General features: G+C 53.6%; 3 protein-coding genes across 3 annotated transcripts; all 3 read right to left on the bottom strand.

Annotated features, from left to right (window-relative positions):
* Nucleotides 1-17: 17 nt before the first annotated feature.
* On the bottom strand, nt 18-1,886 carry BZA05DRAFT_109725 (Golgi transport complex subunit 5-domain-containing protein). Its single transcript, XM_051478560.1, has 2 exons — nt 1,858-1,886; nt 18-1,707 (listed from the first exon to the last, which is right to left on the bottom strand). Exon 2 carries the CDS (start codon nt 1,549-1,551, stop codon nt 151-153), a length of 1,401 nt encoding a protein of 466 aa, XP_051343655.1. The 5' UTR covers nt 1,552-1,707; nt 1,858-1,886; the 3' UTR covers nt 18-150.
* A 5,734-nt stretch (nt 1,887-7,620) lies between these two features.
* Nucleotides 7,621-9,308, bottom strand: BZA05DRAFT_415293 (fungal-specific transcription factor domain-containing protein; the record flags this gene model as incomplete). The annotated part of the gene is made up of 3 exons (XM_051485302.1): nt 7,621-8,783; nt 8,841-8,924; nt 8,999-9,308. 3 exons carry the CDS (start codon nt 9,306-9,308, stop codon nt 7,621-7,623), a joined length of 1,557 nt encoding a protein of 518 aa, XP_051343654.1.
* A 7,363-nt stretch (nt 9,309-16,671) lies between these two features.
* BZA05DRAFT_415292 (uncharacterized protein) lies at nt 16,672-20,256 on the bottom strand (the record flags this gene model as incomplete). The annotated part of the gene is made up of 12 exons (XM_051485301.1): nt 16,672-16,704; nt 16,750-17,043; nt 17,076-17,097; nt 17,136-17,214; nt 17,254-17,275; nt 17,386-17,419; nt 17,510-17,604; nt 17,822-17,914; nt 18,237-18,272; nt 18,995-19,049; nt 19,124-19,187; nt 20,199-20,256. The coding sequence occupies 12 exons, from the start codon at nt 20,254-20,256 to the stop codon at nt 16,672-16,674; spliced, it is 885 nt and encodes a 294-aa protein (XP_051343653.1).
* Nucleotides 20,257-20,598: the final 342 nt, after the last annotated feature.

The raw sequence follows: 20,598 nt of genomic DNA, 5'->3' as shown, positions 1-20,598 counted from the left end.
AGGTTAGATACTTGCGTGCAGTGATGCACGAGTGATATGGATGATGCAGCCAATTTTGCTTCTTTTATTCATTATGTATCGATCTATCGTAATGCCCAACCAAAACGCCCTATATGCCCACTTCGTTGATAAGTATGCCCCCGTGCATGTTCATCTTCCCAGTGCCCCCGCAGCCCCAACCATAACCGCAACCTCAAACTCGACCGCCCCTCGCTCCGCCGCAGCACCAACCAATCCCCGCTCCACACACGCACGGAACGCATTCCTTACACGATCCTTCGCGCCCTTCAAAATGCGAGCATTCGCGCCACCCCGCGCAGCAACTTCCCGCACCCGCGGCTCTATCCCTGCCGCCAGACTGCGGAAGAAGATACTTGGCAAGCCGCCGCCGCTGTCGAGTTGCGTTAACACTGGGTCGAGCAGAGATTTTTGTTTTCGCTGTTGCTGTTGGTCGTCGGCGATATCTTCCGTTGGGACCGGGATGCCCGAGAGGAGGGCTTGGAGGGCGACTAGGTTTTGGCAGCGGGCGGCGACTTCGCCCACGCTGCGGTCGAGCGTGGTCAGTGCGGTGAGACTCCGGGTGAGCGCGGTGAGACTGGCGTTGACAGCACTGTTGAGGTGGGTTTGAACGGCGTTCGTGAGGAGGACCGCCTCTTCCCGCGAGAGGAGGTATAGTGCTAGTACTCCTGCTGCGGCACGAGCACGCATCACTTCGGCCCCGGCACCGCCCGCAACTCCTACTCCGAATGCTGATGTTGCCGCGGCCGATGTCGGCGCAGTACCGCCGCTACCATTCCCGTTGCTAGTACCATTCCCCGAGGCAGCGGTAGAGGGCGCCACGGGCTCGAACGCTAACACCGCATCCCTAGCCTTCGCCAGCACTGCCGTCTCCGCCGGCACAAACACATGTTTCTTTAGGTCCTGCGCCAGGATTACATCGTCGTCCACATCCGCCAGGACCCTCCCCAGCCGCAGCTCGCGGATATTATGGCTTACGCGCACAAGCGCCTTGTTGTACTCCGCACCGCCATCGCCTCTGCCCCCCGCACTCCCACCACCACCCCCGCCACCGCCCCGTCCAAGCTCTTGCATCTGCACTTCAATCTGCCGTGCCACAACCAATGCCCGCCCCAGCTCTCGAAGCTGCGTCGTCACGGCGTGGAGCCTTTCCACCGCGACGAGAACCTGTCCAGCCACGTGACTGCGGTCCGCGACATCGCGGCGCAACCGCTCGTGCGCGGTCTTCAGAGCATCGAGCTGTGCATCCACGGCTGCCAGGACGGATTCCGAGGCATCGCGGGATGTAGCGGTGAACGACAATAGCGGTAGTGCGGAGGCAGTAGTGAGCGCGTGAATGTGCGTATCTATCTCCTGCAAATCGAAGAGGACGCGCGACAATGGCGTGGTCAGGTCGAGGGTGGGATCCGATGGATCAACGTTTGTGCCCAGGATTAACGTGTTGGCGAAGGAGTGCGCCGAGAATTGAGGCGTTAGGAAGGCGTCGTAGTCAATGTACGTGTCGTCCTCGTCGGCTATCGTCGTTGTCGCCATTGCTGTTCGGGGTGGTGGTCGTCTGGATGGATGGATGCGTGATGGGTCATGGCGGGGTATGGATACATAAGGGGAGGCTCGGCGTTCGGCCGCTAACGTTAGCGTCCTTTGGAACCCGCGAGCTTAAGCTGGAGCTCCCTCGTCAGTCAACGACAGCTGCCAGCGACTATCAACAACGATAATTCTCCACCGTAGTACTACGAATAACACCTGACGAACTCGGAGAAGTACCTGACTTCAGGAGGTCATCGCAGTATATCTACAGTCTGAGGAAGCAGAAGAAATGGAATTTACCTATATACTTACTTTCAATGACGTTTACTCAATTGACGAGCACACAGCTCTAATACAGCTGCCATTCGACGAGAACTCATGAACAAATGTTACCGTGAAATACGGATCTGATTAATATAGCTCCACTTCAGACCAAGAGGTGTTCTACTGGCGAATTGATACAACTTCCATTTCCGTACACAGGCCCCAACAAGTGGGACGACCCTGCGTTCTCGTCGAAAGATTGCATGTTCAAGTACTGTGGAGTGCTATGTGAGCCACATTCGAAACCCTCCTATTCTGGCTGCACTCGTCTGTCCACATTTCAAGCTGGAAAACCGGGCCATATTTCTTCCGGAAATCGATACATGGGGTTAATAGAGGATGGGCAGGCTGCACTACTGCTGGCATCACAGTACCCGCCAAAGACCGAAGAGCAATCTGGAGTAGCCACAACCACAGGCCACCCCACAAGAGGCAGATTACACAAGGATAATCTGGAGCAGTCTGGATAATAAGTGTGAGGGCTGTGAGTGCGCCTGAACCCATGTGATGCATTATGATATACGAAAGGCTCACAGACATATGGACGCCTACTCGCCCTATGTACGCGGAATTTTGACTCAACTATTAGGTCTTCGGAATGAGACGAATTACTAGTGGAACAGCTGCTCCCCGTCGGCTTCCTATCCAACTTCGCAAAGAGATGGACACAAGCAAGCAAGTCGAGGACTTTCTCGGGGACCGATCCTATTACAATTTTCCGGATGAGGAAGCGCGAAAGGTCGCCATCTTTCATGCCACGGGAGATTGCCACATGCAGAACGACAACGTCTAGGCGTGGATTGAATTGTTTTTCTGATTCTCCAAGGCCGCCAGTATAGCGAACACAATTCGTGGCCATGTTTTATGTGGAGCAGATGCTGTTTATTTAAGGACCAGTTCTACAAAGGAGACAAACTCTTCTGGGTCACCAACGAGAGCCAGCCACTCCCTCATGTGTACAGCACCGATAACAAACGACTGGGGTTGCCGATTATGGGGCACGGCCGGGCTTGGTCAACGACAAGTTGCAACTCACTTGCCCACTGCCTGTGATTATCCCGTCGATGCCGAATTGCGCTTTGAGTATCCCCAGCCAAAGAATGCAGTCCTCGTGGACATACAGATTGCCGTTGACGGGAATCCAAAATATTTAGTAGAAGAAGTCTTATCTCTACAATACCACAATCAAGCTCCTCAAGAGTTGGAGAATATTGGGAATAGCCCTGCGAGCGTCATCGTTCCCAACGGGTACGGCAGGAATCCTCACCACGTTCTTACACATACTCCTGTGTAGGTATACCACTATCAGGGATGTCCACCCAAGATTCGGCAAGGCATTCTTTGAAGCTCGCGAGCTCTATGCAAAGTAGGATCTCGAGACGTCGACCGGAATGCAATCTTCCAGAACCCAGGAACGATGGATATGGTGATCTTGGCTGCACTGTTTGGAGCAGAAATCACCATTCTCCGACTGTTTCTTAAAGAACCAGTGGATACAGACATGAGTATTGTGCTCATTGCTGGAGGGTCTCTCTCGCATCAAGTTCAGGGACGGCGTTCGACATAGTCCAGTCTGTCCGTCCTGAGCCTCTGACTGGACTGTATCTTGACAGCCCGTCCGGGTGCGGTGTTCGAACGGACTAGTCCAAAAAAAATTGAGGGCAGGATGGACTGCAGTCCAATGCCAAGAACACCCAATCCACGAACTGGACGGACTACTTTTACGCAGTCTGTCCAAGGGGCCAGAATGGACCAGATCTTTGCAGTCCGTCCGGTCCGGACTATGTCGAACACTGTATCTACTTCCGTATCATATTCTCTCAGCTCGGTTTTTTTTCCGGATAAAATCACGCTGAGTACTCAGCTGATTTACTACGACGAACTTTGGAACTAGACCGATGATATCTTTATTCGCCAAGAAGAGGAGCCGTCCGAATAAGGGCTTGAATGGTCGGTGTTCTTCTACGGGTCGAGACTCGAGAATTGGCTTCATGAGCTCGGCTGGGATGGTTCCGACATCGCTAGGACAGTGCGGGAATGGTCAGCGATGTTGATGCAATCGAAAGAGTTGAGGAGATGCGGTTTGATTATCATACCTGCCTGGCGGACATCTAGAACTGGAGACTGGGAACTGGGGAGTCCGGCAGGGGTTTGAAAATTCTAGCCCTATTATGCCTACCTACGTAAACCTACATCGTCTCCGCGGTACATTCCCATATTCAGACATGCTTCGTTTGGTCAGTGAGAGCCATTCCGCTGTTTCACCTGGCTGTTCGACGGTTTACCGCTCAATGCCCAATCTCGAATTTGGAACTCCCTCCAGTTTCCGGTACATGCATACATAAGCACTAACCAAGTACCTAGAGTACAGCATGCAATGCGATTTACGAGTCAGTCCCAGTGGCGTCGTCGCCATTGAGTTCTAGAACCCCCCGCAGAAGCAAGCAGAACGGACATTCTCTCCGCTGCTGCGCTTTGCGTCATAAGTCATCACTCACTCACTCGATTTTCCCTCTGTGCAACCTCACCCCCGCCCACCCCCTCCCCATCTGCTCGTCATGTGCCCCTCCCCCTCCCGTCCCATCAAACGCCACTCAAATGCAATCCAAATCTGCAATCGGCACATCCATCCAGCGCCAACGCACCCCGGAAAAGCCTATCAAGCCAAAAAACACTTCATCTGCGTCTGCGTCAGTGTCGATAGCCGAGTGATAACGTCATGTCCTCGACTAGCATATGTACCCTCCCCGCACCCCGCACACCCACACATTCGCCCGCCCCCCGCACAACACGGCACACCCCGCACAGCACACCAATGCCCTGCAGATACATACATGCTTATGTACTCACATGCTCACCATCCTCCTGGAAGCTGGACTGGACTGGAGAGGGGTGACACACGAAAAATATATACCTACGGTAGCTGTACTTTATGTACCGGAGATGGATGCATGGACACGATAGTACGATACACGATAGTACGATACATGACAGGTACTGTAGATACTTCCTACATGAGGTGAGCAAAAAAAAACTTCCCGCCCCGCACCACACCACCATCACCAGTGGCCAGGCAATTTTGTGGCCGCACAACACCACTACTCCGCAGAGGGGAGGGGGGGTGATCTACGGGTGAGGGACGTACGAAGTATCGCAGCATGTATGTATGTAGGAGGTATGTACCCCACAACGCCCAACGCCAATTCCAACGCCAATGCCAACGCCAACGAGCGAGCGAGCGAGCAAGAACAGCGTCGTATGTAGCCACCATCTCGCCCGCCACCTTTGCACCTTTGCACCTTTGCAGCTTCACTTCTGGACCGGCTCCGGCCTTTCCAAGTTCATCTTCCTATCCCCGCACGGTACCTACCTACGGAGAGTAGAGTTGAGGTGTTGGGACGTATGCGTACCCAACTACTCTAGATTACTGCCAGATCCAGACTCCGTAGCATCTCCTTCTCCCCGTTGTCGCCGTCGCCGTCGCCGTCGGGAGATACACACGCAGCAAACGCCGCTCACCGTACCGTCCCGGCCTCTCCCATCAGTCAGTCCCTCTCCCTTCAGTCTCCCTCTCGAGAAAAAAAGCAACGCAATCCATTCGATTCGCTTTGCCAACGGCAAAACGTAACCCACCTCCTACCCACCTCCACCTCCCCTCCACCTCCACCGGCGGTGGACCACTAGGACCCCTCCCCGCATCCACCCACGTCTACCCACCCACGTCTACCCATCCACGTCTATCACACAGTTACGTCTACAGTAACTGGTTACGTCCGTGAACAGACTTCGGGGCACTTCGTCAGCCCTATCATTGCGTTGATGCGTAGGTGCGTGGGTGGCATGCGTGGGCGGGGTGAAATTTTCCCCCTCCAGGCTCCCTCCCCCACGTAACTAGGGAAGCACAGGCACAGGCATGATATGCTTTCTTGGCCCTGGACTGCCCTATCCCGTCCTGTCCTGTCCTGTCCGGTCCGTCGCACACACTACACATACACCGCACACACACCGTAGACACACCGCACACCGCACATCCCCCATCCACCCACCCATCCATCCACACATCCATCCATGCGCCTCCGCGGTATCGGGAGGGACGCGGAGAGGCGGGGGGGAGGGGGAGGGGGGGTGACGGTCGTGGACGTCGTGTGGATGTGCATGTGTGGATGTGCATATCCCACCCTCGCATCTCCAACCCTCCCAAAACTAAAAAACCAAACCCAGAAAAAGAAAAGCCGCAAAAGAAAAGCAGCAAAAGAAAAACAAAAAAAACATCTCGGGGACGAAGGGAAAAATCCCGCGGAAAGGTACGAACGGACGGACGAGCGAGTGAAGGACAGGGCAGGGTCAGGGACGGGGCCGGAGAGTGGTGGGGCTGGAGAGTGGTGGGGGGTGGTGGGGTGATTGACGAGGGAAAAAAGAAGAGGAAAGACTCGGAAGAAGAAGAAAGAAGAAGAAAGTTTTGCAGGTACGGGGCGGAGACGGGGTCGGGGGATGCACAGCTACTGTACTGTATCTACTGTAGCTGGGTAGGTAGCAGGTGGGTAAGTGGTAGGTGGGTAGATGATACTCCACATGCATCCTCCGCACAAAACTACTGCTGGTCGACATCATATGGCAGATTCGCGGAGGTTTAGTTACTACACTGCACTACTACACTAGAGCACCTACTTCTACTACTACTATGTAGTAGTAGTTAGTGTAGAGAAGCTGCCTTCAACCAAGCCTTTGCCGCCTTCTTCGTGATTGACACTTGTACGTACATACAGGCAGTAAACATCAGGCACTTATGTACATACTCGTATGCAAGTGGGATAGACGGATAGGTAGCTCAGATATACATTGTACTCTATGTATGTAGGTAGGGACACCCTGATGTCCTGCAAGCAGCAAGCTTGAAGCTTCCTCCTCCTCCTCCTGCGCCAGCCATTGCCTTTAATGTTCATATGTACCGTACCGTCCCCCCGTATACGTACTTCAAGCGACGAGAAGGAAAAGATCCTTTGATAGGTAGAGCATAGTTAGAATAGAACCGAGCAGAAGAAGAAAAGACAACAGGAAAAAAAAGCCCCACCAGCATTTGCAAAACGAAGCATCTGAAAGTAAAAAACAAAAAAACAAAAACTGGAAATCAAAAGGCCACACAGATTCGGGTACATATATCTCTCTACCCAAAGTCTAAATTCTCCTGCACTTCTGCACGACACAACACTCGCATGCCGAGAAATGCGATGCCCCAAGTTGCCTGGTTGGCCCCGTCCAAGAAAAAACGAAAAATTGCGGGAAATGAACATAAAGAAAATCAAACAGATAGCCGCCCTAATTCGGAGATGGAGTGAAACAAACCAAAAACTGGCAAACAGGACACAAGGAGGAAGTATAAACATAGACCCACTCAAAAACATCGGCCGTCAATGAAACATTCGGGGGAAAAAAGGTACTAGTAAAAACTGAAGCCATCCACGAAAAAGCTCCCCAGGAAACGTAAGAGGGATATGAGATGTCGACAGACCAAGAACGCTGAGAGAAAGAAAAGAAAAAGAAAAAGAAAAGAAAAAGAAAAAGAAAAGAAAAAGAAAAGAAAAAGAAGAAAAACACAAATCCGAAACTCCGACCCCATAAAGAAGTGAAAATGCAGGAAAGGTAAAAGCAAAATGAAAAAAAAACGATGCGGAAAAACGACAACGCCAGTGAAGAGAAAGAAAAAAAGACCCCTCCGCCCATCCCAACGCCTCTCCAGCAAAATCGACGCGTCTAGGTGACCAGGAAATCGTATCCCATTTGTTGAATCAACGACTCCCAGTCCCAAGTAGCCTCCTCATCTCCGGCGTCCATCAGCCCCCAAATCTTCTTGACCACATCGTGTGCCGGTACGATGTTGCCCAAGCCGGACCATTCGTGCAGACCGCTGAATCTCCGGCTGATCTCTGGCCGTTGAGACGAATCGAATGCTGCGCAACCGAGTAAGAACAGCGGCATGAGCAGAATGCTCTGCGTACCCGCATGCTCCGGGAGCAAGCGCATAAACTCCAGACCAGCCTCCACCGCGCTCAGGATCTTGGGCGACGCTTGAGAAGGCATGATGGTCCTGTAGAGGTAGACCCAAGTTGTCTGGCGGTAGAGTTGTGCCGCGATATATCTAACCGAGTTCGGCGGCTGTGCGGGCTTCCACTCGTGAATCTCGGCGTCGATTGCGACGGCCTGAGTGAGCATCTTGTAATCGACCGCTGGATCGATATGCTTCTCCCTGCGTTCACGGATCTGATTCCTCAATATCGTGATCTTGGACATGTGGGTGAACAGTCCGTCGAGCACACCGAGGAGAGCTCCAGTCTCAGGCTGCATTATGAATGCCGGCATCGGGAGGTCACTCAGAAAGCTCGGATTCCGGTTCAGGATCGTTACCGAGTTGGCGACGTCGTGGTACGCAAAGAACTCGTACAAGAAACGTCTGAGTGGGATGTCTTCCTGACTCTTGTCAGACGAAAGCATTACCCGTGCCGCCTCGAGATGCGGTCGGTATTCGCCCGAAGTGTCGCCCTTCGCGATCGAGTCCAAGCACAGTATCAAGGTTGTAGCCGCATCGTTACTGCTCGAACCATCGTTCAACCCCAGTCGCAGAGCCGACAGTGCCTCGCTAAGATGATGACCCTGAGCTTGTTGGTAGTCGGGATGTTGGTCGTTGGAGTTGGCGAGGTGCGAACTCGACAAGGCCAGCAGGGAGTGCATCAACGCCCGGTGCCGCATCGCCAGAGGCAGCAGGAAATCGTGAAATGGGTTGCTGTCATCGTCGAACAGCGTTAGAATCCTGCTGACCCGGTGCGTGAAATGGTCCAACAAGAAGTGGTCCATACGACTTTCGACTCCATCTACCAGGGTGGGCAATGACTGGCTGATGGCGTTGGCTGCTTGTCGCGCTGCAACGGTTAGGATCTCATGCGGCGAGAAAGGGGGATATACAGAGTTGGCTCTACCTTCGTTCTTGTGTCGCCCCGGCTGCCAAACAGTCTTCTCCGGGTACCCTTGACACACCACTGAGTTCTTGACGCAGTTGTTGCCTGCAAAAAAGAAGAAATGTCATTAGTAGGCCAAACCACATGGGTTTTTTTTTGGAGGGGCGAATGCAGCGTACATTCAGGTTTTGTCTCGTCACACTTCTTCTTGCGACGTCTGCATGTGATGCATCCGGTCTTGGACCGCCCTTTCGTAACCTTCTGGACAGTCTTCGGTGGCTGTACGGGGTGTTTACGCGGCCGTCCTCTTCCACGCTTGACCGGCTCGCCGTTGGTGAGCGTTGTCGGGATTTGCGGTACGCTCATCAGTTGGCTCTTGTCATCATCGTCCACCTCCTCGATCTTGGTGACTGGCTCGTCTGTCGGGAGAGGCGAGCATCTGTAGGGCGGCGATGAACTCGTTGACGAGTCTGGTGAACAACTTGACATTGTGCGTCCCACCATGGAGGAGGCGCCTGAAGACGTGGTAGAGGCTGACGATATTGAGAGTCTGCCGAAGCTTCGGTTAGAGTGGCAATGGTGCAGACCTGCATCTGCCATACGGAAGAAACCGTCGCTGTTGTTGTTGGCTTCGTCCGGGCTCCTACTGGTTGAGCCTGAGCCTGAGCCGTTCCTCTCACTTGTCGGACTCCAGAACCCGTCCCGAAAGACGATGTTGCCGTTTCCGTTGTTGTATTGGTCGGTCGCGTACCGAGGCTGGGTGTTGTCGGGAGACAGAGGGAACTGGTGTTGTTGGTGGTACTGGTCCCTTAACGACAACAACCGATCAGGCCAATGCTGACCGACCGGCGACTGAGACTTATCGGCCGCTATGTTGGCGATTGGTGCAGGGCGAACCTGCCTGAAGCTGCCCGACTTTGTCGGTGCGAATATGTTTTATTTTTCTTCTGTTTTATTTATCGGAGAGCCTTCAGGTATCCCAAAGGTTCTTCAGAGCTGAAGATTTTCCCTTTAATTTTCTCCCTCTATTTCTCTTTCAGTTGTCTTTTCTCTTTCAATTCAGCCGCAGCAAAAAGCAAGTGGTGAAGACTCAGTCCTCCAGTAATCGAAGCGGATGGTGGATGGTGATATCTCTCTGGTGCGAAACGACAGCTTCGATTTCGTGGTTTAATTGGACGGGCTGGTAAGGCTGAGACGAGGCGAGTTGCGATGGGTCGTGGTTGCCAGTTGGCGGTGTTCGGTGGTCGGAGCGGAATAGAGTTTCAATCGATCAGTTACCGATGGGAGGGCGACGAACGAGCGACACAAAAGATCAGACGAAAGGGAATTGCTGGAGTCGACGGGATATTTTTTGTGCCTTCCTTTGTTTGTTGTAGTTGACGATTGGAAAAGGCGGGAAGGGAGATGGTCGAGGGGGTCGGGGGATGATATGTGTTGTTGTATGTAGGAGTTGAAATGGGTAAGCTGAACTTTTTTCGGCTGGGGGTGGTGGTGGTGGTAGGTAGTGGTAGTGGTAGTGGTTGTGGTATCAGGTTGGTCAGGAGGGCGGCAGCAGCAGCAGTAGTAGTAATAGTAGTAGTAGTAGTAGTAGTAGTAGTAGTAGTAGTAGTAGTAGTAGTAGTGGCAGCTTCTGGTAGCTGTAGCTGTATGTTTTCCAGGGTGTGTGAGTGTGTGTGTGGAAAGTGGTGGAAGTGGGAAAGTGATGGTGTGGTGTGTAGGAGTATTGCGGTTTGAGGCAGGGCAGTCCGGGCCTTGTTATGGAAATGGAAGCGTATGCGGATGCGGATATGGATGTGGGATGTTGTTACTCATTCAACAAACAAGAGAGTGCTCGAGAGGAAGAGAAAGAGAGAAGTAAACCGGAGATTTGGTTGGAGCCGAAAACACCCACACACAGGCACCACACACACACAGCTTTCCATATAGTATCTTTCGGGGTGGTGGTGGTGGTGGTGGTGGTGGTGCTGCTGGTGATGGTGGTGGTGGTAAAAGAGATGCGGTGGGTGTTGACTAGGATTATTGGGGGGAGGGGGGCGTTGTGAGTTGTGGTAATAGCAGTAGCGGCGATATTCGATAGAAGGGAGGTGGGTGGTGGTGGAGGTGCGGCGGGTGGGTGCGGGTGCGGGTTTAACTGGTGGGATGGGGGAGTGGGAGGGGGGGAAGCTGTTGACTGGGGGAGGAAGTATGGGGGGATGAAGTCGAAGAGTAGAGTTCGAATCCGTTGCGTAGAGTTGATGAGTTGCGGCGGCGGCGGGCGGAGAAGGTGGTGTGTGGAGTGAGAGACACCAAAAGCAGCTGCAGATTTGTGATGTGGGTTGATGAATGAGTGTTCAGAGTGCCACTAAGGCACAGCGAGAGTGAATGTGGTACGGCGGCGGCGAATGAGTTGTTGGGTGTTCGTACATACAGACCTACATAGCAGCAGCGCTAATTCCCGAGCACAGAGTACCGAGTTGATCGTCCGAACGGGTCAATCCACCCTTGCGATCGCGGACTGTCGGGGGATGATGGTCAGCGCGATGGACGGCGGTTGGGGTGTACTTGGTGGATACCTGAGTGCTTCTGGAGGGAGATGGACGATTGACGGTTGGCGATGGGTGATGGGTGATGGGTGATGGGTGATGGGTGATGGACGGTAGTTATTATGGGGCCGTACTTTGACAAGCTATGGGGTACCCGGTGCGGATTCTGGACGGGGGGCTGAGGATCATGTCCCCATGGCCACGGCCACATGGCGGGTACTTTGGAGCGCCACTCCGCTCCACAGTAGAGTAGATATGTAAGTAGCTGCCATAGTTGATAGCCAAAGTATTCTCCTGCCCTTTGGATTCAGCACTGGGATCGACTGTGATAATCCATGTCCGCTTCGTTCGATTGCTATCCATTCACGACTGTATGTACTGTCGATACTGCCATCGGAGAGCACGTCCAGCCCGGCAACAATCCCCGAGTCCGGGACATTCCCTACCCGTTTCGAGGCCGGGCCGATGACTATAGTTCCGACGATTATGCGGACGGCGAGACACTTTCGAGAGTGACTCTCGGCGTTGTTGTGGCCCTGGTTCCTCACGCACTGGCACGGGTAGATATCTGCTAAGTGCACCAACGGATATTCTGGAGAAAGAGGAAGCTTGCTGGGTTAGCCATAGTATATCCACTATATAATAGCACTACTCTATGGACAGCTTCGTTCGCGCGACCAAAAGGAAAGACGAACGGTCCGTGAAACTTCACTCCACCCGCACGACTCGAGCTCCAACTACCAGCGGTCCGGAAAAGAGCTTCGATGTCTCGTCCCGTCTCAACCTGCGGGCCGGTCGGCTCTGGCCAGGAGCAGAAACGATTGTTCAAACGAGCAAGCTAAACCGTGATGATGATGATGATGATGATATTGTCGTTGTTATTATTGCATGTCCATCATTCCATGTCCATCATTCCATCCATCCATCCAGCCTTTCCGCGGTCAAGCCAGCATCCGGGAGGCTGAGCGGCCCGTCACATCGGTGGCGTCCAGGATCAATTGAGAGGTGTCTTTCCCCTCTCGACTGGCCAGGACAACCTCCTGTGTATGCATAGAGTACTCTAAGGGGCGCATGTATACGCAGACCGGACGGAACCACTCGACTCGTTGCGAGAACACCACGAACGAGCGAGGGAGCCCAAGTATGTTTCACCGAAGTGGGTCTTGCATGTACCGTATGTATGTCTCTGCTGCCTCGCACATGCGATAGGTAGAGCACCCTGGATAGCGAATGTGTATGTCTCGGTGAAGGCCCACGGTTCGAACGACAACAACAGCAGCAGCAATAATAACAGGAACAACAACAGCCATAATAACAACAACAATAGCAACAACAGTCTCACTCACTAGGCACCCGGGAGCAAAGTGCAAGTTTCATGGTCACGGTGGTCGTGTTTTCGGCAACTGCCCCGAGGTGGCCACCGTCGACACCCCCCCCCCCCCCTCCGATGGAAGAACTGCACTTCAATCGGCACTCTGTCACTCCTTCCCACCGTGGACGGCGACGGCGGCGGCGTCATGCAGTTAGACAGCCAGCCAGTGTGTCTGTGCCCACGAATTCTCAAGTCCCTCCCTCATCTCTCGAGGTCGCAGGCAGTACTCTGGAGTACTATCGCCTACCCTGTCCCGTGCCGTGGCGGTGGGTGCCTGAAGGGAACGTTAACGAGGCTCGAAATCACATCGCACCAACACCCAATCATCTGGCAGAAGTCGTGGGTGCTTGGATGGAAGTGAGTGAGACCCATACTCTGCACGTCCCTGCTAGACAGTATCAGCTCTAGTCGAGAAGTGGGTGGGAGAGAAGCGTTTAGGCGATAGGAGCAGACGGCCACGGCCACGAGGTGTGTTGGAACTGTATCAGCGGAGCCGGCTGACATGGGAGTTCTCTGAAGACGTCGATGTCGTATGTAGGGAGTAAGTAAGAAGTAGGTGGACTATCTAATCGCCCAACGTATGTACGCAATGTACCTAGCCTTGTACTTGCATGTACCAGGAGCTGCCAATAAGTGGTGCCTCACCACCATTGCGAATTACAAGAACTAGTCTATATCAGAAGCACACTAAGCCAGATACAATGAAATGAGTGAGTGGTTGTGACTAAGCTGCATGGGGGAAAAACTGGTGAGGCAGCACTTACCCTTACACCCGAGTACATACCCAAGTACATACATCAGGTACGGTAACTTCCCTACACATCTGCAAAAGATCTACTTCTTCTTCTCCATCTTCTCCTCCCTCTTCCCCGCCCTGTGCGATGGGCTACATAGCAAGCCATGGCCCGTCATGTGAGACACCTGGGGACATACATCACGGTACATGAGTACTATACTCATGTACCTACATACATGAGAGCATTGGAAATACATCTCGCAGGGAGTGAACGTTAACGCACGTAACCAAGTACCCACATATGTATCTGCTTGGGTATCTCGAAAGCACCCCAGAGGCTAATATCTGGAGAACAGCAGCAGCATATTTCACGCATGCAATACAACGTCCGTCTTGTCTGCCTGTCCGCCTGCCCGTAAAGTAGTACCATATGTATCCCCAACAACGACAACGACATGCAATAGAGTGAGTTACACTCTACGGATGGAGAGCTTCCATCCGGTTTAACTCGCCTAACCATGGCATGCAACATCTGCAGCATCTGGCCGTATGGATGTACAGACCCCCAGATCCCTTCGCATCTGGGGAGGGGGTGGTTCTAGATCGCGTAACATCTCGTCCTCCCAATCCACTTACCTAGAGTACCTACCAACGCATTCCAAATTTCCAACTGCAGGTATAGACGATGGTTACTTTACCTACGTGACGTGACACCCGAGTTCGAGGTCCTCCTCCTCCCCCACCGCCTCATCTTCATCTTCCTCCTCCACGTCCATCTGGTCCGGCGGATTTCCAACCCATCCATAGCAATTCCCGACGTTCGCTGTCCCCCCCGCCCTCCGCCCCCCGCCTGTTTACCACCGGACAAAGCACTCACTGGCATACTGCAAGCCGCCCCAGATGTGCCATGCCATGGCCATGCCAGGTCAGGCCGCCGCGGACATGACCGCTCCTCCTCCTCCTTTGGCTTTGCCGCTTTGTGCCACGACCACGAATACCTCCACCACCTCCACCTCCACGGCCAAGTCCACCTCCACCTCCACCACCACTTCCACCTCCACCCCCACCTGCACCTTGCTTCGTGCAGAGTATGTATGTAGAGTAGAGTATGCATCTCGATTCTCCAGTCTGCAGTCCAAAAGCAAATGCAAGAAATTTTATTTATTTCGGGTTTTGATGCTCCTGCTGCTGCTGCTGCTGCGTTGCTGGTTGCGCAAATCTTGGTCCCTGCGTTCCCTCCCCCCCCTCCACCCTCCCCACCCAAAGCAAAGCAAAGCAAAGCAAAGCAAAGCAAAGCAAAGCAAAGCAAAGCAAAGCAAAAAGCACACGGCCACCTACACCAAACCCCTGGTTCAACGGCTCTCGCCTGCTGCTCACATCCACCTCCCCTCTCCAATCCAATCCAATCCTACATAGAGTAGGGTAGAGTACAGGCCGCTCCACCTCTGCACCTCCAGGAGCTCCAGCCAAGGCCAGCCAACCAGACCAACCAGACCAAACCGAGCGTCGAAAACGCGGGACCCCGGATGATCTCTCTCGAGGGAGGGAGGGAGAAAAGAAAAGAAAGAAAAGAAAAAATAGGAAAAAAAACAATATGCCCGGCGAGCGGGGGGGGAGAGGGGATATTCATGTGTGGATGTGTGGATGTGTGTGTGCTGTGTGTGGGTGTGTGTGTTCGAGGTACCGCAATACCGATACCACACAACCTTTACGGTTTACCACTGTTCTGTTCCTTCCATTCCTCGCTCCCTCGCTCCCTCCCTCCCCTCCCGAAAGGAAGAAGAAAAATTCATCAGTCGTCCACGCCTCACGAAAAAATAAATCTACCCATCTACGTAGAGTAGAGTACACTAGGTACTGGAGTACATGGAGTCCTGGAGCTCGCCAAAGTATGCGAATGATTGCCTCGCCTTTGGCCGACAGACCGACCGACCCACCACGCCGCCGCCGCTCCGTGATATGGGGTACGCACGCATGCATGGGGTCGGTTGTGGTCGTAGGCGAGTGCGAGGGATGGGTACCTTCGTACTCCACTTACCTAGCACCACCACAACCACAACCACCTTTGGGTAGCCCGTAGGTAGTGCTCAAAGCTTAAGATCCGGACCTGAAAACCCCCAGGTTCACCAGTGAGTCGTGACCAGCCGGTATGTACCCCGATGTACGTATGCTACCTACCTACGTACGCATGTATCCATCTATGTACACCTATTCAGGAGCATGCACTCGCACGAGCTCGAGCCCAAATCGCCATCCACTCCATCCCCGCGGGGCGCCTGCAACATCCAGGAGAAGTTCGCGGATAGCTGGAGAGCCCGGCCGGCCGGATGACTCGGTAGGTAGCAAGTTGCCGCAGGCGGGCGGGCGCGCATATCTCAGCAGTCCAGGCCACATGTTCTCTGCAGGGCCAGGCCAGGAAAAAACACACCTGGATAGGTACCGTATCTACCGTGTGTAGAGGATATTAAATCTGGGCATCCAGCTCGCTCGCTCGCACGGTCCATGGCACGCCGATCGACCGACCGACCTGGCGAGCGAGTCTGAATTCTACCTAGGTTTAACGGATGGCAAAAACCCCACGGATGTGAAGAAGAAGAAGAAGAAGAAACAAATATGCACGGATGAAATGTCAGGTGAAGGGTGAAGAAACACGAATTTGCGCCACCGTAGGTATAGGTAGTATGCACTTATGCACCACGACCGCGGCCCTCTCAGAGGGGTGGGGGGAGGGTGGCGCCAAGTACTCTACTCTATGGTGTTTTTATATTTGTCATTTGGAAAGAAGAAAAGAAGGAAAAAGGTGGGTAAGTGACTGACTGACTGACTGACTTGCTTGCTTGCTTGAAGGTTTCGGTTTCTTTTGTTTTGTAGAGTAGATGTTGTTTTTTCTTTGTGAACTTCTGCGCCGCCACTTCGAGCAAGCAAGCAAGTGAGCTAGAGGGGAGCTCTACTAGTTAGTACGCCACTTGGACAGCTCTCTCGACTGCTTCTTACCTATCACGGAGTAGCGACCAAAAAGGAGCTTCTAGTTGCTAGCAACTAAGTGCGGGCCGAGATGAGGTTTGGCCCTGGGAGAAGTCTGGGGGGAGTGGCGAAATCATATGGGCCGATGCGCGAGAAGGACGAGACTGCGGTCGTGCGAAGTTGACTGGACTCTCCTCCGGTAGTTAGAGTGGTTAGCGCTGGCTTATTGCGCCGTTCAAGCTTCTCTGCTATTTAGTACTAGTAGATGCTAGTACTATGTAGGAGCTGGTACTAGTTAGCCAAAGAGCTCAAGTTACGAAAAGTGCAATTGCTGACGTTGTCGCCGCTGCTGTTGTGATTGTGGTTGTTCCTGTTGATGTTGCTGTTGATGTTGTTGCAGTTGTTGGTTCGAGCACGGACTGCCTGCCAGCCAGCCAGCCAGTCCGCCAGCTGCCGAACCGGCATCGGTATCGCGACTCGGATGTAAGGCCAACTCCAACATGATGTAGAGGGCAGGTACTGCTCCTCGTCCTCGTCCTCATCATCCACCTCGTCGTCGACCACCTCGTCGTCCATCAGAATATCCCCACACCCACCCATACACACACACATCTCCCCGTCGTCGACCGCCTCCGCGTCCGTCCGTCAGGAGAGTTACTTACCATAGATACGCACACACTTCTCCTGCCACTTGGAGAGCGATACGGTACATATCTGCCTACCTAGCATACTTCCTCAGACGCGGAATTCCCATTCCCATGCACATCCATGGCATCCATAGCATCCACAGCATCCCGGCAGCTAGTTGGGCAGTTGGGTAGGCAGTTCACTGCTACATACCCACATACTGCCGCAATCTACTCTACATACAGATGCACTTTTCGTTCAATGGAGATGTTCTGCCACGGACGCCCAGTCGGCCGGCGGGCGAGCATGCGAGTATGCGTCCATCCATCCACTCAGCAGACACACACACACATCCTCGGATTCCTCGCGCGCACACACACTACAGATACCTACCACAACGAGGAGTCCGATAGATAACTTCGATAACTACCTATCTCTCTGGGGGCTCTCCGTATCCAACCACACGCACAGGCACAGGAGAGCACAGGTTCCAACCGAATGCTTGCGGGATAATTCGAAACCACGGATCCACGTCCAAGGAAGTGGAGTAGGCAGAGTAGGTATCTAGAGTACATAGGTAGAGTGGGTAGAGTAGCGAGTGGGCCGTGACCTGACCTGAAGAAAATAGATAAATTCGCCTTCTGTGGGGGTGCAAGTGTGTGTGCAAGTGTGTGTGTGTGTGTGTGTGTGTGTGTGTGTGTGTGTGTGTGTGTCTCCAACAGAACAGAACAGAACGAGCGAGTACGCAACCCCCCCCCAGCCAGCCTGCTCGGCCACTTACACACAAGTTACCGCTGCGGTAGCTCTGCCAAGAGTCGTAGCCGAAACGGTGGCTCCAAGATCTTGCTCCCTCTGTCCCTCGCTCGCTCTCCGCCTTCGCGGTGGGGTGTAGTTAATTCTACGGTAGTTATGCATCCAGCGTAGAAGCGTATCATAGAGTAGAGTAGAGTAGAGTAGGGGCCGGGAAAGAGGTAGGGATGTTCATTCGTTTCTAACAACTCTCCCCTCTCGTCTCTGTATAGGTTAGTAGAGTAGTGTCGGTCTCGGTCTCTCCATCCACTTGCTCACTTCACTTGGTCACTCCCTCGCTCGCTCCGTCACGTCCCTCGCTCGCCGTCACGTCGCTCTTCATCTTCCTCCCCGAGTCGGCCACTCCCGCATCCGCACATTTCAAACGCGACCATCCATGGACGCACATTAGGCCTTTTATCAGTGGGAGGTGGCGACACGAGCTGGGGCGTCGGTAGAGTGAAATAATCAGGCAGCAAGCAGGCAAGCACCAAAGCAAGCACCAAAGCAAGCACCAAAGCAAGCACCAAAGCAAGCACCAAAGCAAACAGAGACGTGGACGTGCGTGTGGGAGTGAGTGAGTGCGTTACTACCTAGAGTAGAGTAGAGTGGTAGAGTGGTAGAGGGTAGAGTGGTGCCCAGAGTGGTACATAACTGTAGTGAGAGGCAAGTATGGACTCTGCTCCATCCATCCATCCAGCCATCTCGAGACAGCCCCACCCTGCTTGGGTCAGGGTCGTCGCTAGCTACTGTAGCTAGCGGATGTGTTGTGCGTTTACGAATTTACGAGCGAAGTGTGAGTGGGAGTGGGAGTGCAAGTGCGAGAGGGGGAGGAGAGCAAGGGTCCGACGGACGTGGGGATGTGGGATGTGGGATGAGTGCAGTGTCGATGTGACACAGGGAAGGGCAGCCATGGCATGCCATGCCATGCTAGTTACTACTAATTGGTAGTTATGTCATGCCACGCCACGCCATGCCGGTAGGAGAGCTCTAAAGTAAAGTGAAGTAAAGTGAAAAGTAACTTTGCCAGAGTACTTGGTACCTTACAGAAAGGAGGAGGGGAAGAGGAGGAGGACAAGATCCAAACGTCCAAGAGGGAAAGAGAGTTTGAGCGATATCCCTCCGCCGCCGCCGAGGGCTGGATGGTGGGTGCTACGTGACCGACCGACGCGACCGACGTCCCCCCGCCGCGCGTGCCAGCTTCTACCTTGTACCATACTCTACTGCCCTTCAAAGTTCAGAGGGGAGCTCCTGGTTCTCAGCCGCGCCCCACCGCCGCACCGCACAGACCCACCGTTCGTCTCGCCTCCTCGCGTCCTCGCGTCTTGCCTCTTGCCTCTCGCTAGAGCACCAACTAACTAACCAGAGTAGTAGTTTCGCACAACGAAAGTTACGAAACATGCCCAAACACGGCTGCTGATTGGACTTTACGCCGTGCGTGCGGGAGTGCTCTTTTTCAGCTCGGTAATCGGTCCGGCGCCGACGACGACGGTGCGGATGTGAGGAATTGAGGATGTGAGGAATTGAGGATGTGAGGAATTGGAATTGATGTTGGCCCTTGCTTTCGTCGCTTCGCACCGTGCTTTCTTTCTTTCTTTCTTTTCTTTCTTTCTTTCTTTCTTTCTTTCTTTCTTTCTTTCTTTCTTTCTTCTTCTTTCTTTCTTTCTTTCCTTCTTCTGACTTCTTCCCTGCTACCTACATACCGGCTTACCACTCGCGAGTCGCTACACACTCTGCCTACCTCCGGACGGACAACACCCGGCTGCCTACGGCACTGTTCTACCTAGTGGCCGCGAACGAGTGTGAACGAGCGAGAGAGAGCGAGAAGTATCGCCGCCGCGCCGCGCCCCGCCCCGCGCCGAGTCTGAAGAGAAAGGAAACAAAAGGAAAGAAAGGAAAGAAAAACATGAATCAATGACCTCTTCTCATGCAGCCTCCAGCAGGCCAGCGTCCCCAGACGGCCGCATGTATGTAGAGTAACTTAGGATCTGCAAATAGAAAACACAGAGGGCGACAGAGATCGGAGACGGCGAGGACGTGGGGTATCGAACTATACCCACTGCACCGTATCTATCTCGCCCACGGCGCCGTTTACCACACACAGCGAGAAGTAAGTAATGCCGTACATGCATCCCCGGGTCCTCCGCCGCCGCACAGGCAGAGGCAGAGGTACAGGCAGAGTCGGCGTCAGAGAGGAGAGGGAATATTTTTCAAGGTTTCATGGCGGTTACTGCCATTACCACACGCTCGCCCGGAAAGGGCCCGCTGCTGCTGCAAACAAGTGACAGTGACAGTGACGGCTAGGGAAGGGAAGAATGAAGGAAAAAACAAAACCAAAAAGGAAAGGAAGGAGAAAAAAAACAAGAGACCAGCGAGCCAGCCAGCGAGCCAGCCAGCCAGCCAGCCAGCCAGTCCGGTGCCCGCCATCCTTCTCCGCCATGAGCTCCCCTTCCCCTTCCCCCTCCCCCACTCCCCGCTCGCTCGAGATGCATACTTCCCAGAGGGGGAGGGGGTAGGAAACAGCGCACCGCCTGATGGATGGATGGATGCCCACTGCACTGACGCGTCTCCAAGCAAGCCGGCCGGCAGCGCAGTGCCCACTGCCCCGCCGAGTGGTTTTGTCTTGTCTTGTCTTGTCTTGTTTTGTTTTTCCTTGCTTGGATACTCTAGTTACTCTATAGCAGTTACTCCACGCTGCGCTGCGCAAACACTCCCGACGTCGTCGACGTCGTTCGTCGACGTCAAATCGTGTGACTTGTCCGTATGTAT

The sequence above is a fragment of the Tricharina praecox genome (genome assembly GCF_024521635.1).
Source record: "Tricharina praecox strain CBS 144465 chromosome Unknown BZA05scaffold_2, whole genome shotgun sequence".
Taxonomy (NCBI): Eukaryota; Fungi; Ascomycota; class Pezizomycetes; order Pezizales; family Pyronemataceae; genus Tricharina; species Tricharina praecox.
The sequence above is the reverse complement of the archived record's forward strand: the minus strand, read 5'-3'. Positions and strand labels throughout refer to the sequence as shown.